Source organism: Amphiprion ocellaris, chromosome 14 (assembly GCF_022539595.1).
Source record: "Amphiprion ocellaris isolate individual 3 ecotype Okinawa chromosome 14, ASM2253959v1, whole genome shotgun sequence".
NCBI classification, from domain to species: Eukaryota; Metazoa; Chordata; class Actinopteri; family Pomacentridae; genus Amphiprion; species Amphiprion ocellaris.
Genome location: NC_072779.1, coordinates 8,323,238 through 8,338,575, shown reverse-complemented (window position 1 = coordinate 8,338,575; position 15,338 = coordinate 8,323,238). Strand labels below are relative to the sequence as shown.

At 41.4% G+C, this 15,338-nt stretch overlaps 2 protein-coding genes across 5 annotated transcripts in view; one reads left to right on the top strand and one right to left on the bottom strand.

Moving 5' to 3' along the window:
- Positions 1 to 160: 160 nt before the first annotated feature.
- On the top strand, positions 161 to 9,185 carry LOC111582688 (RNA-binding protein 4-like). Of its 2 annotated transcripts, none has more exons than XM_023291512.3 (8): positions 161 to 288; positions 953 to 1,129; positions 2,477 to 2,661; positions 2,978 to 3,154; positions 3,263 to 3,372; positions 3,634 to 3,915; positions 4,009 to 4,214; positions 4,524 to 9,185. In XM_023291512.3, exons 2-8 carry the CDS (start codon positions 972 to 974, stop codon positions 5,026 to 5,028), a joined length of 1,623 nt encoding a protein of 540 aa, XP_023147280.1. In that variant the 5' UTR covers positions 161 to 288; positions 953 to 971; the 3' UTR covers positions 5,029 to 9,185. The 2 variants fall into 2 exon arrangements, with proteins under 2 accessions (XP_023147280.1, XP_023147277.1); XM_023291509.3 differs by having other exon boundaries at positions 4,009 to 4,232.
- Positions 9,186 to 9,284: 99 nt separating this feature from the next.
- Positions 9,285 to 15,338, bottom strand: part of LOC111582687 (phosphatidylinositol-binding clathrin assembly protein-like) — a 31,600-nt gene continuing 25,546 nt past the window's right edge. For all 3 annotated transcript variants that reach the window (XM_055017554.1, XM_023291505.3, XM_023291508.3), the window contains one exon: positions 9,285 to 13,997. In XM_055017554.1, the coding sequence (XP_054873529.1) occupies positions 13,983 to 13,997 (15 nt within the window). In that variant the 3' untranslated portion in view covers positions 9,285 to 13,982. The remainder of the gene's footprint in view (positions 13,998 to 15,338) is intronic.

Below are 15,338 nucleotides of genomic sequence, written 5' to 3'. Positions count from 1 at the left end.
TTCCACAATTTATGTGCATTTTACCCTGAATTACGTGTTATTAGTGCAGTTATCAGGTTATAATCTAAATATTTCTTGCTTGGGCTAAACTCCCAATGTGTCGAGATCCCAACACCGCCTTTGATCTGTATATTAAGCATCTTTCTGCGGGTGTGTAACGTGCAAATTCGTGTCCTGCAGCACCTTGAGCTCTGTCGGTGAAACTGCGCCCCCATGGCCGCCACAGAGCCTCAAGAACCCGGAGCCGGATGTGAGGTTTGAAATACAACAGCTCCAGGACCGCGTTGGGTAAGCCGTCTGTGTACTCTGCTGGCATAAATAAAGCTTTTCCTTTGTTTTTGTATACAATTGAAAACGCTACAGTATCGGTTAATGTACTCTGTGACGTCTCATAGCAGCTAAAGACGTTCAGCTTTAGCAAACGTTTCTACCGCTTTGGTAAAACCACTACGTTAGCTTTAGCTAGCTTAGCTAACGTTAGCTAAAGCTTCATCGTTCATGTTGGCGTTTAACAAGATGGCCAGGACTGTCAGGAGTTTTTAGCTAACAGTTGGTCGAGCTTACATCTTCCCGCACAAACAATTTAATAATACCCTTTATGCTCCCTTTGTTTGGTGTTAGTTGAGCTAGCAAATACAAAGACCGCTTGTAACTTCATTGGATGCAATTTCGCCGCGAAAGTTAGCGGTTTTATTTAGCTTAGCTAATAATATCTGCTAACGTCAGTGCGATTATTGCTAAATGGCCACACAGCAAATCTACAGATAAATATTAACCCCATCTGGTAACACTGCCTTAGTTGAAAAAAAAAACCAAACAAACAAAAAGCTATGATGGGCCTCTCTGGATATTCCTATTGAGATGCACTAACCAAACGTGTTAGCTAGCTAGCGTTCTTCAAAGTACTAAACTTAACCAAACGTCCCCTCCGTCCCTTTTTATTGTTTTGCAGATGCCTGGCTAATACAGAGATGAGCGAGAACGTGAAGTTGTTTGTGGGGAACCTTCCTTTAGATGCAACTCATGACGAACTAAACAAGCTTTTTGCTCCATATGGGGAGATCAACACCTGCTCCTTGCTCAGACAGTATGCCTTCGTCACCCTGAAGGGAGAGGGGGCAGCAGACAGGTATGCAATACTCCATTATGTTATCAAATAGAGACCATGTATGGATTATTGATGTGCATAACTTGAAAATAATATTACATAGAGTATGGAAATTTATACTCTAACATTTATTGAGGCCTAACATTTGATAGGTTTCGGTGCTTTTCCCTGGGTACAATTACAGGAACTGAGAAAATTTAGCAAATTCTGGTACACAACCTGTCCATTTTCAAAAGTTTGTTCACTTGTGGCCAACTTGAGGTAAACGTGAGCTAAAAATGGAAATGTATTTATCCTAACGAGGTGTTTATATGTTTATACTAGTGATACTCAGTGTATTGCATATATACAGCCTGTATATAAACAGTAAAATACACTGTGTAAGCAAAATATGAAAAAAAGTGTTTGTCTAGAGGACATTCAAGTGGAAATTACAGATATTGTTGCAACAACTGTTAGAGAAATGAGCATCATAGCAAAATGCCAACTAATTTCTTCTTGAAAAATATTGGTTATATAATTGTGAAATGTAATTGTCATCTGTGGAGTAAAGATGATTATTATTTCAGGAATGTTATGTTTAGTCCATCCTTTAATTCTGGTAGCATTTCAACAATATCTACAAATCATTATTTGTGTATTCTTTATATGTCTCAAAATATTGAAAAAAAAATTCAGCAATGCTGAATCTTGCCAGTCTTAAACTAATTAACATTGTTGCTTAAAAAACAACACAAATATCATCCTAAATTATTACAGCCATATATATTTTTGGGCTCACAAAAACAGAGCAAACCTCCTTAAGTCTTTCTCCGTGCTTGCCCCTTATAGTCACCGATTCCACTGCAGCCTACAAATGTTTTAATTTGTGATTTTCCTCCTGATCGTGCTCTTTCTGCATTTCAATTTTTTGGATGACCCACTATTTTGGCTGTGTCATATATAATACAACCTGAAACTTTGATTTGATTTTAAACAATGTTACGTTGCAAATTACGTATTGTGTTCCTGACTTTGAGCATAATCTTTTGTTAGGAACTAGGTCTGAGGTGTGAAAAATCAAAACATAAATGAAAATGCAACGCTATCGTAAAAACTATGAGTAAAAAATTGCATTGTTAGAAAATAATGTCATAAGCTAATCAGCTAAAGAGACTTTGGGTTTTTCCAGTCTATCTAGAGTTTGTTGCATGTAAAGTCTTATGAACAAGTTAGTAAAACAAATAAAGGCTAGTATTAGTTTTGGTTTCATGTGTTCTGTAATTTGTTTTTAATATTTGTAACTTAATTTAAAAAGTTGTTACTCTTAGTGCCATGCCATCTGTCGTACATGTGATGATGATTAAAATTGCGTTTTTGCTCCCAAAGGGCCATACGGCATCTTGATGGCAAAGAGTACAGAGGCAGACCCCTGGTGGTCGAGGAATCTCGTGCACGCCCACCAAATTCCACCAAAGTGTTTGTGGGAAACCTCAGTGCAACGTGTTCAGCAGATGACTTACATGGACTGTTCTCAACCTTTGGAAGGGTTTTAGACTGTGATAAAGTCAAAGGTAAAGTACAGAGCTTGTTACGAAAAGAGCAAAAGCATGTGCAGGGAGGTTTTGTTAAAAGTTTGCCTTTGTAGAAATATGTACTTTCTTAATTGAAGTGACGTGGTTTGCATAGAAACGGTGTCAGGTAGCAATCATCTCATTAGATTATAATGTTCTGTATTAGACAACAGTTGCATCCAGACAGCAAGTGTTAATCTGTCAAGTAAACAAGTCAACCAAAAGAAGTATTTTTGAAAATATGGGATCCACATGTTTGGTTTTGAAACCTCTTTGACGCTAACACTGATCTACCTGTTTCTTGAACACTCAACAGCACGATTATGCTCAAATGTCGGCTATGCATTTGTGCATATGGAGAGGAAGGAGGATGCCCTGGCAGCTATTGAAGCACTCAATGGGACCATGTTCAAGGGCCGTCAGCTGGCTGTAGAGCTGTCCAAAGCCCAACCTTTGATCAACCAGATTGTTACAAGTGGGAATTCACCTGCAGGTAGTGTGACAGCAGATGAAAATGAAGAATACATTTGTGTTTTGCAAATAATAATATGCAACAACTCATACCTGTGGTCTCTTGGTTTCTGTTTCTCTTTTCTTGTAGGTGGCAGAGAGGGTCTTCTTCCCAGACCACCTCCATCACTAGAGCATCATCAGAGTCAGGCAGCTGTGCTCGCTGCAGCTGCAGCCGCTGCTGCTGGACTGCCCATACAAGTTAGTTCATTTTCTAGCAGGAATGTACAATGCCATGGGAAACCTCCTAGTTATGATCTTTGAAAACTGAGACAGTTGTGAATAAAACAAAACAGCACACGGTTGCCCCATTTGTTGGAAGATAAATGAGATTGATCAGATGTTTTGTGAATGTACTTTCACTCTTTCCAGGCCACAGTCTTGTGTTATCCTATAGTGTTTATCTAAATTAGATTTGAGTCTATTACCAGACTTAGTGAGCGTCTCATTTTTTCCTTGCAGGTTCAGCAAAGTGTCCATAATTCGTTTTACAACACCACATCGTTTGACCCCACCTACGCTGCTCTCAAGGGTATCACAAGTGCTAAAGGTGCAGATGGGGTCATATACGGGGCTCTTGCCAGCCAAGTGTATGGATCTGTTGCTGACCAGGTGTACCAAGATATGGCCAATCACAATACCGCAGCAACCGTAGCTGTTGAAGAGGTAGAGCCACAGACTGCACCAGATCCAACAACACTGTTTGAGGCAGCGAGAGCCAAGTTCTTTCAGGAGGGACAGAAGGTCTGTTAATATTTGAGTAAAATTGTATCGTGTACTTCATTTTGTCACTGACAGAGTTTTTCCATATATTCACTGACATATTTTGATTGAAAGGTTCTGGCAGAGCAGCAGGCAGGGAGAAAAGCAGCAGCGTCAGAAAATGAGCGGGACCGCAGCCCGATCAGAGGAAACCGAGCCCCTCTACTTCCTGACCCTGTTCCGGGTTCGTTCGCTCAGATACGACCAAAGCGGCGCGCCCTTCTGCCGACACCACCTGGAGGACCTGAAGACACTGCAGCCGCCACCACAGCTCCTGAAGGGTCAGACCCTGTTGCTAGGTACACACAGTACATTCTAATATAGGATGGAGCTAGAAGAAAAATAAGCCCATTAATCCTCTGTACACTCATGATGCAGTACTTCTAGTAAGAAAAACAACATTTTGGTCAATATAGCACTTGGAGAAGTGATTACAAAGTGCTTTACGGAAACAGAAAATTATAAAAAAATAAAAAAAAAAAAAAAAACTATATTGGACACTTGTCCAATATTGTGCAAGATTTCATTTTTAAGCTAATTTTGGTGTTTTTACTCTCTCTTCTGTTCCCAAATTATAACCCGCACTCCAGGTCTTACACAGAATACTACCAGCAAATGCATCAATACCAACAGTATCAACAGTACCAGCAACAGTACCAGTACCTCCAGTATGCCTACACAAATCCTCCTCCGCCACCTCCTCCGCCTCCACCGGCCACCACACAGGCACAAGCATCCACCACAGCCCCTGCACCCCCGGGGACTTACTCAGCACCCCCCTCAACATACGCCGCGTCGGGAGCCTATCCCCCTCCAGGGACGTACGACACTTCGGCAAGTTACAACGCCTCGTCCGGGAGCTACGACGCTTCATCCGGGAACTACGACGCCTCGTCGGGAAGCTACGACGCCTCGGCAGGCTATGACACGTCAGGAGGCTACGGAGCGTCAGGAGCTTATGATTCTTCAGGAGCTTACGCAGCAGCGGGAAGCTACTCCACATCCACACCGTATGAGCAGACACCCGCACACGGGCAACCCATGCCCCAGCGCCATGATTACCCTTACCACACGCCAGAACCCCCTTATCGATAGTCCCACCCCCCACACGCTCCTTACACACTGCAGATGTGTGTGTGTGTCTGTGTGCGCGCATGTGTATTTACATAAGGGACAGTTTAAAGAGGAAACTCAGAGAGGGAGCAAAGTTGTAATTCGAATGTGCTTTAAATTTGAAGCATCCCCCCCTTTTGTTTATTTCGGCTAACCTGATCTGTAGTTTCTTCATCACTGAATGGCTACTGAGTTGAGTGGGTGATTATATAAGTTGGCAAAGTTGCTGGACAAATGGAGATAAGGGGGCCAGATAATATTGGAATTCAGTCAAGCATTCATAGTTTCTGTTATGATGTGATAGAGGCATAGCTGGATCCTTGTTGAATGTTGACGATGCTCAAACATTGCCTGGGTCAAGGTTAGACTTCAAACACAGCATTGGATCTCTTCAGAGCAGCTTTTTTTGTGCTGGAACAAGGCCTTTTATATATTCTCTATAAAAATGTGAGCATAATTTCCATGCTGCATAGTGAACTGTCCAGTCCATTATTTATCACAGTAAATCTTTAACTGCACCATCGCACATTTCAGGTTAGCCACAGAATGAAAAATACGGCTTAATAAATAGCAAATTAGTAAGTTTAATTGATTAAAACAGATGAACTGGCATCCTGGCAAAATTAGACTATATGGCCTTTGTTTTTTTCCCCAAAAACTATTTATTCTCTACAAACACATACTCCTTAATGATGGCCAATTTCAAATATATACTCGTGTCAAGTTATTGATCTTTTTGGAGGCTGCAATTTGTAGTGTTATTAAGCTGTATTGTATTATAATGACAAATGATTATTTTGCCCAGCAATTTATTTATCAGTCAGAGTGGATTAAATAGTAGAAACATCTCTCTGTATAATGCAGTACAGTTCTACAACACAACAAACTACATCCTCCGTAAAAGGTCATGAAGTAAAATTAAACATGCAGCAACAGAAACTGAACTTTTCCACCCTCATAAAAGAATTTATTAGAATTTATTTAGAATTTACTGCAGGACTGTTGAATGAGACTGCAGTTTACCTGATAAACTGGTGAGTGAGTGTGTCCAAGGTCACTCACTTGTAGTGGCTTATGAATACTTTTTTGCGGGGTATATAATAGGCCTTGGTTTGACTTCAGTTGCATTCATCCTTTTGTAACAGCCTTTTCATCCAGACTTTTGGTACATGTGGTGCATGGAACTCGACGAGAGAAAGCGGAACTACGGTGAAAATAGGTATGAGTGGTGCGTCAGACTGATTTTAGTTGCTTTCACTGAAGAACCTTAAATCTGTCACCAAATGAGAATGTGTTGCTAAATTGAACAGATTGTCTTACAAATACGTTTCAGGTTGATTTCCCTGAACTGAGAGGTTTAGAGCTAAACTAACAATTCACTCTGAAAATGATGGATCGTGGAGTTCTTCTGATGTGGCAAAAATCACAAATTGACTTGGAATTGATGGTGTTCCTCTGATTATAGTGTAGCCCACTTAACTCTAGCACCGAGGGATTTGGTTTTGGCACTTTTTTTTTGAGCTTACCTGTTTTTACAGTGAGAAGATTGACTTTGGAGTAAACTTCTAATCACACAAGTCTTCCTGGTAACTTGGGAGTGTTTGCTTGAGTTACCATGAATATGACCACTGTGTGATAAAGCATGCTTGAAGCTTCTTTGTTGGGAAAGAAAGGCAAATTTGAACTTGACACTGATAACCACAGGGTGAAAATACAGGGCACGTGTCGTCGGTGATTAAATTAACATACACGATGGGTTCTCTTGAAGTGATTTCTCATAATTGACTTTTTTTTTCTTTTAAAGCCCAGGTTTTCTGTGTATCTTGATGTCTAGACAGAAATCAAGATGAAGCATGAGTCCCAACCTCAGGAGTTAAATATATCCTGTGACAGTTTTCGGTTAAAGGTTGCCTCTAAAATGTCAGAACAAAAACTGAAGTCATTTTCTTGTCATTGATAGTACTTTCTTTCTCTTTCAGTTTGGTGTTGAATTGTCATCAGAACATTCTGTGTGAAAAGCAAGTTGAATGCATCCACATCTTTCTCTAATTTTAGGCAGAACCCAGCCATTTGATAGGAGATGTGTTTTTGTTGGTTTTGTACATATGTGAGTTTAAAAGAGCCAGGAAGAATGTCGGCAAGCAACGAGTGGCCAGTGAGCATCACTTTTCAATTGGTTTTTGACGTTTTTTATCATTAGCTTTTGTTTGAGTCTCATGAGCTGCTGTCATGTTTCTGCTCTTGTGGAAATTATTGTTGATTTAGAGGGAATGTTGAGCTAGTTTTCAAACCAGAAAATGTACAATTTGGTACTTGTGTAAATACTTGAAACCTCATTTGAAACTGAGAAAGTGATGCCAACCAACTTCTGGTAAAAAAAAAAAAAATATTGACTGTTAATCATAAGATGAAGTGATTGTATTTCTTGCTAAACAGTTGGAAACCAGATGGAGAAGTACAATTTAGTTGTTGTACCAAACTCTCTTGAGAAAGAGACAAGCAGTTTGTATGTCTGAAAACGGTTATCGTCATGCTTGTAGCATGCAGCGAGTGGAGCTGAGCCATTGCGGCATGAGTGTGTGAACAAAGCCTGCAGTTAAATCCTCCAGTGATTTGAAGTGGATAGTTAAAAACTGGAGAAAATGGCAATTAACCATTGGAACAGAGAAAAAGTATGTGTATTTTTTTGCCTAAATGCAGTGCAGTGGCGCGTGGCTGGTGTGTATACCGTAGTGTTATTGTCCGAGTGGATCTGAGGTGACACTTTTGGTGCTGCAGGTGATATGAAGGTTGTTTTGGATTTTGTAAAGGCCGCTGATTTTCTCGGGCAGCAGTGATAAGGGCCGATGACCTTTTCCTCTTCTCTCTTCTGATCTTACCAGAAGCACACCTCATTTTGAATCATGGCTTAGGATTACTGCCTTCTCTGTATTCATATCACACCCAGACAACTGTCCAACTCCACACTCCTGATGTACTTTAGCTGGGTTCATTGCATTTTACTCATTTAACGCAGGCTACACGTGCAAATGATACTAATGCACACCTGATTCCACCTGTATTTTTATAACTTACAGTAGTTGCTCTGATGTGATTGTACCACACATTAGTTGCTCATCTTGTTTTCTCATTCGGCACCTGATCTGACGGTGCCGTGTTAAGTGACACATAGCCTCTCTACATTTCCACATTATTCCACCTTCTCCATGTGAACTGTTAGTTGCATGCCTTGTTGTTGCTGCTGCTCCAGCCACCTTCTTCCTCTTGCTGATTATTGCAGCTAGAGTGGGAGGGAGCCAAACTGAGCCCTTGCCCTGGACGTACGCCACACGCAGCTGTAGCGTGGGATGGGGAAAACAGCAGCGTTAGGCCTGAAACTGCTGTGGACGATGGGGTGTCCCCCCACTAAGGTAAACACTCAGACCACACACTCCTGCCCCTCCCCGAAACACGCGTACACACTCACAAACACACGCATACAGTACAAATACAACCATGTCCATTACTTCTTATTCCTTACCTGCCTTCAGGGATTTTGATTTGTCAGGATTTTTGGAAATGTATCTCCCATCTATTTTTTCAGTGGGAGATAAAACTTTGTCCTGCTTTTGATTTTCCTGCCCCCCTACATGTCTCCCCCCCTGCAAGCATACTCTGCTCATACATTCCTGCTCCCAACGTGACCACTCACACAGTCTTTTGAGGACATCTGACCACCGTTAGTCTAAATCTGAACGCTTTCTGCAGCAGGCGTGTCGTCGTTAGTACATCCAGTATCAAACAGCCTGTCACTGAAGAGTACCAGGCAATCACGGCCGATCAGAGCTGGATTCAGGACATTTAGGTAGGACGGGTTGTTTTAGTTTTTGTAAATGCGCCCCTGCGGCCACTTCGGGGTTAAGTGCCTTGCTTAAGAGCACACTGGTAGGCCCTCCATTTCAGAGTTGAATAACCTGGCTCAGGATCGGTTGCTGGTTCAACGCTCGACTCCCATTCTCCCCCCAAAACGATTTTTGATGCCACATTCAACCTGTATGAATGACAATGAACACAAATACTACCATGTTGTTTTAAATTACATTTTGTCCTATGTTCTTTGAAATGTTTAATTATCAATAAATGAATTTCAACTGAAACGACACCTTCTCTGTGTGAATATTTGAAAGATGCTAGATGTTAAATGTAGAAATTACTAAAAACGGAAGCATAGCGGCAGAGTCACCAAATAATTGTCCAAGTTCGGCATCAGATGACGTTTTATTTCATTTTCTTCCAAAAAACATCAATCTATGCTTTTTAAATAAAAACCAATAATTTGATAACAATCCAAACCTGATGATAATTCAGTCGCTTTAATATACAAAAAAAGAAAGTGAGAAGAAATTGAAGGTATGGGACCTCACGCCCTGCTAACAAGAATTTTTCATGGACACTGCTGAGTTTCATGCCCTCAGCAACAATGAACAGTTCACAGATGGATACTAGAGTACTGAATGAGTGTAATGAATGCAGTATGGACAAATATACTGAGGTCATATCCTCAGTAGGCCTATGGACAAAGTGGAGCGTAAAACTGCGGAGACATCATGCGCCATTCACTGGCATAATGACATGGAAATGCAGCAGTTTCTACTCTGGCAACATAAGTCTGGTTTCCAGCAGCCAGATTAGTCCGTGAAGTAGCTTCATTGGTGAGTACAAACGTTTGTTTTCTAAGAATCACTGTTGGGAATCTACAGTCAGTAGATAATTGTCTTGGAAATCTTCCATTCTGGAAAGTACTACAAGCAACCTAGTGTTGAGAGTACACATTGATTTAAGTTCACCTTTTGGGGAAGTTAGAGTGCAGCTACAAGGTTTGTGCACTTTGTGCAGATTCTGAGATGGAGAACTTGTATAGACTGGCAAGACGTTAGAGAAAGTAAAGTTCTTATCTCAAACTACTCAGTCTGAGAAACTTGTCTCAGGGCGCATTTAGGAAATCCCACCACAGACAATATAATATAACTTCTAGTTTGCCTTACAGGTTTTAGTCTGACTGCTAATTTGCCTTAGCAGGGTAGAGGGAAAGTAAAGGGGAGTAAATTCTTGTTATATAAACTATTGCTAGAAAAAATAAAATGTACAGAGATATGACAGACACGGGGCTGCTAAAAGTAGGTCATTTTACCCATCTGCATTTTCACAGTTGGGTTTTATAAACAATGCTACTGATTTCATGACCCCTTGTCCAGCTCTGTACACTCTCTGGCCTGCTTTGCCAAAATTGTGCAAAACAGAGTTGAAGCTTCTGTTGAATCCAAGCCTGGTTTCAGGAAACCAGTCTGCGCTTTTGGAGCATGACTGGGAACTAATAAGTCTATTTGATGGCAACAGACAGGACAAGACTGGGCAAAACACATTAAAAACACACAAAGTGGACCAGACCAAACACGTATTACAGTACTGAGACTTTCAATCACAACCTCCCATGATGCTGCTGGCATAGTATGAAAAAGGAGCGAGCATTCAAACACACGTATTGAAAATAGCAACGCTTTAATAAAGAGCGATTTTACAAGACTGCAATGTCTAGCTAGCTAGGTGATAACTGGCATTGACATCCATGGTGTTTTACAGAGATGCAGTTATGGTAACTGGGTTTGAAGTTTGATGGGTTACTTGCAAGTTGCATTTCTGCATGCGAGGCAGCCTTCAAACAGTTACAGACCCTACATTGTAAAACAGTTGATTATGAATGTCAATGGGCGTTCATGTCAAGAGGTAAGTAAAAAATCTCATGGAGAAATTTCCTTAACATTTTCCAAACACACCGGTAAGTGAGAGTTCACACAATGGTCATGCTTTTACCGGGCACACAAGCCAATAAAAAGACGACACTTAATCATGCAAAAAAAAAGACAGTTTCTTTGTCTCTAAAAAGAAAAGAACAAAAAAAATCCTTGGAGTTCTGATATCATCCATCCGTAGTGACCTTGAATAAGAAGAAGCTGCGCTTTGATGATGACTTTGGTGCAAAAAAATGTTCCTGTTTTGAAGAGGACAGACCCTGTCCTGTCCACTTCCTTGATGAAGACACTCTTGGTATAGACCAGTTGTGATAGTTTACCCCTGACCCCCCAACCCTCCTGACCCCACCCCTGATCCTCCTCGAGATGGACACAAACATCACGAACATCGACCCGAGCCCACCCTCCCTTCCCTGGATGATGACACCTTCAAAATACAACCATTCAACACACAGATACAGCAATAATTTGTCCCACGTACAGTACGTCATCCAATGGGGCTTCGATCACTTTACAGAGAGAGCACGTCTAAAAACACATGAACGGCATTACCTATATACAGAGGACACAGTAACAGTCAGAGGTTGGCCCAGGATGGATCGAGCTGCGTTGTGGGAGTGAAGTGCACAATGAAAAGAGCATTCGGCTGACGGAGAAAGACAAACCACTGGAACAAGGATTAATGGAGGAGAGTGAAACGACAGTGTTCCAAAGGGAGATACCCAAATGCCAGCTGACCACTTATTTAGATCTCCATTCGAAGGTGAAACCTCAAGAGAATATCTGCCTGCTCGGTGATGATTTCTAAAACAAGTCTCTCTGCTGGTAGTGGAGTCGTAGCTGCAGGGAGATTGGTTTTTGCGTTGCCAGCAGTTACAGTTCAAGCTTGAATCACAATACACCAACATACAGTTGCAATTCTCTGATGGTCTTGTTAGAAATCACCAGCCTGTGCAGCTCCAGCTGTCTGGAGAGGTTTGCCTCAGACTCACTTTGAGATTCCAGATCTCATGACTCAGGGCTTTGTTTTTTCTTGGGTTCTTTTTGTTGTTGCATTTTTCGGCAGATGAGTGATCCTAGAGCCACCTTAAATTGATGTTGTGTTGTACAGACTGAGACACGGTCACAATAACACTCATTGCTAAGTTAGTACACGCTACCAGCTCGTTTGAGACACTTTTCGTCTCTAACCGAGGAACATGACCCTGTTTATCTCTATGGGAAGGCATGTGCACACAAACACACATACAGTACATGTACATAGAACAGACACAATCAATAGAAAACGACTTCATCCCCAATCGATTATTGCCCCTTTCAACTGTACATCCCAGCAATGATTTTAGGTTTTGTGCAGCAGAGCATTGCCCCCTCTTTGAAGGTTTGTGCTATATATAAATATCATCTAACTGTGGGTCTAACTTGCCCTTGGATCTGCCAGAAAATCCACATTAACATTTAACGTCTCATTAAAGCCTCCCCGTCTCTGGCTGTCCGAATTAATCAGTATGCCGTCACTGCAGGCATTACGAAGGTCGTGATCGACAGACATTGGCCTCAGCTGCCTTCCAACGGTCTGGCCTTCATTTGACTCCTCTGACTGACCTTTAGCTGTCCTGTCCTTAAATGTTAACAGACCTTCCTGTGTTAGCAATGCCTTTAATTCCTCCAGGTGGAGGCGAGACATCTGCTGTGAGTAATTTCCCTTATCCGGTTTTTCTGAGGCAAAAAGGACTTGACAGGAGACTAATTTTGGACAGGACAAATGCTCAGGACAGGGAGGGTATCATACAGTTGGGAGTTAGACCATTTCTGATTGGCTAGACTGAGAATCACCTTCCTGCTAATTATCCACTCACCTCTCTGTCTGGCTCTCAGTGCATTTTTCACAACTTTTAGAGCAGTACGGGTATATAACAGAACAGGTTATAAAACAAACTCCGAAACATAAAAACAGCATTCTGTACAGAAACCTGAAGTGGACGCACGAGAAGTACAACACTACGGCAGAAAACGCTTCTTATAACAGGCTACAGATGGGTGGAAAAGACAGTAATGAGGTTGCATGATATTGCACAGCTGTAGAGGAGGAAATAACCAAAAAAAAAAACTGAAACAAAATACACAGTGTGTACAGCATGTCCCCCAAGTAGCAAAGTTAGTGTGAGAGGTTTGTTTACATCCAAATGCGATGCCTGGGTCTGGCTCAGTGCTTTCATCAGTTAGTTCCAGTGCATTAACACATTGGTACCTGGCAACACAGTAATGACATCAGGTACCAAAAGAGAAACACGCAAAAGTGCATACCCTACACAGCTACGTCCATCCACAGTCACACAAGCACGCCCACAAATCATTGTTTTACGCCGGATTCTTGATGTTGAAGTTGGCAATTAAGAACATGTGGAGCTCATAAAAAGACTCAAACCGCAATGTTGATGCAGCACGCTGAAATGTAGAAAAAGGGACACGCACACACACACACGCATTCAAATCAACAACTCCTGACATCAGGTAATGGATGACACGCAAACCGGGAACCAATCTGAACAAGATGCTAAAATCACCTACACAGAAATAACACCCTTGGCAAAGTTCACATTGAGTAAAGTGCCAGCAAACGATCCAATCAGAGAAAGAGACGTGTGTCCTCCAAGTTTGATTCAGTTGTGGGGATGGAGAGGAACGTTGGTAAGCCTTTGTACAAGAAATTATCAGGGTAAAGGGAGGGGGTCGGGAAGTGGCAATAGAGCTTCTACACTTCCGAGTCTGTCTTCATAGCATCATCACAGGTCGTAATTGCCATTTGAACCGGCAAATCAAACAGAGGATGAGTGAGATTGATGCGGAGCCTCTGGTGCCCCCCAGCACTATATATTCAAAGACAGAGAGATCAGTAGCCACATGGAGAGAGGAGAGGAGATTAGAGGGTCAGGTGACATGGAAACTGACATCAGCATTTCATCCTTTATCCATCCTCTGGTCTCCATCTTCCTCTCCCCTCCCTGTTCCTCTCTGCCCTCTTCTTTCTTCCTCCTGCACTGGATTTGGTTCTGGATTTGTGTTCGCCGTCGCCTCTTTCTCTCCATCTCTTTCCTCTCGCCTTCTCTCTCTCTCAGCTTTGCTGCCATGGTTACAACATCATCTCTACATGAAGTGCATCTGCAGAGGACGAGGGAGAATCGAGAGTAATTTAGTTCAACAAAACACCTCATCAAGTGTTGAGGCATCTATTGACAAGCATATTACCTGCCGCAGTGCCAGGGAAACAGCTTCTCGTAGGGCACGAGTGTTCATTAAGCAATTATATTACTCTGTTATGTTTTGAATAATTGGTCAGAAATATATTTGATTCTTTGTTCTCCTGAGACTCTTGTAGCCCTAAGAACTGATGATTACTTGCCGTGGAAAAAACACTTTTTTCACACTTCTTGGTCAATTTTAAAATTATCTGACAACATGATTCATCCCGTTTCTTGAACACGATTAATCAATTTTTGGTGAACAGCTATGAATGAGTGCATCAATTATTCCAGGAGTGTATAGATTAAGTTTGTGTGTCAAGCAAATATTTTACACTTGGTTGTTCTGCTGTAATTCCTTTTAATAGTTTATGATGTGCAATGCATCCCATTTATTTTATGATGAAATAATTAGTAGTTACAGCCTAATTTTCCTCTTTATTGGTTTCTGCTTCAGTAAGAAATGTACTTTTCTCGGAAAAACATTCAATAACCCCCAGATGGCTGACTATAACTATAGCTACTACTTCCCCTAAAGCTACACATTGCAAAGCATGAAAGCAAGAGTTGGACAATATTTAGTCAAGTTTTAGTTTGGACTGTTTTATCTTCCTTCACACGCTCCCCATTGCCTACTAAACTTCTTCATTTATTAAGTGAAAAAAAGCTGTGATTTCCTAACAGATACCTTAAAGTACTTATTAGGCAAACCGCTCAAGCTTCAGGTCACACTGATGTGGCAACAATAGAGCATCAGAATGAGGGGCTACAGTAATAGTTAGTCTGTAGTACTAGTACTTGCTAACTGACCCAAAAGAAGGTTTACAAAGCATTTTTTCCCTGCAATTGCACATCACTGTGCTTGTGTCAGTGCAAAAACACGATTGGCTAAATATTTTCTGATTCAGCATTATAAAGCAGATGATTGGCTTTTTGAGGAGAGGGGCGGGACACGTGTCATGCAGCCGTCATCTTTGGTGCTACAGGATGTTGTGTTAGATTTCTATTCAGGATTCTTTTAATGGTAAGTCTCCACCTTGAAACGTCTGTGATACAATTTCTATGTCTGTACAATAAATATAAGGCTACCAGCAGTAGCTAGTTAGCCTAGCTTAGCATTAAGAGTGGAAACAGAGGTAAAGGAATCCACCTGTCAGCATGTCTGAAGGTCATCGCTTGAGATGTTATATCTTATCTTACTTGTTTAATTCATTCCAAAAGTCTTAAGACATCGTGGTGTTACAGACCTGACAGTTTCCTG

What these genes read in the sequence shown, in the direction of transcription:
- LOC111582688 (XM_023291509.3), top strand. Translation starts at nt 972, where the DNA reads ATGAGCGAGAACGTGAAGTTGTTTGTGGGGAACCTTCCTTTAGATGCA. An exon ending in GGAGAGGGGGCAGCAGACAG is followed by an intron (nt 1,130 to 2,476) that starts GTATGCAATACT and finishes TTGCTCCCAAAG; the next exon opens with GGCCATACGGCATCTTGATG. An exon ending in GGGTCAGACCCTGTTGCTAG is followed by an intron (nt 4,233 to 4,523) that starts GTACACACAGTA and finishes CCCGCACTCCAG; the next exon opens with GTCTTACACAGAATACTACC.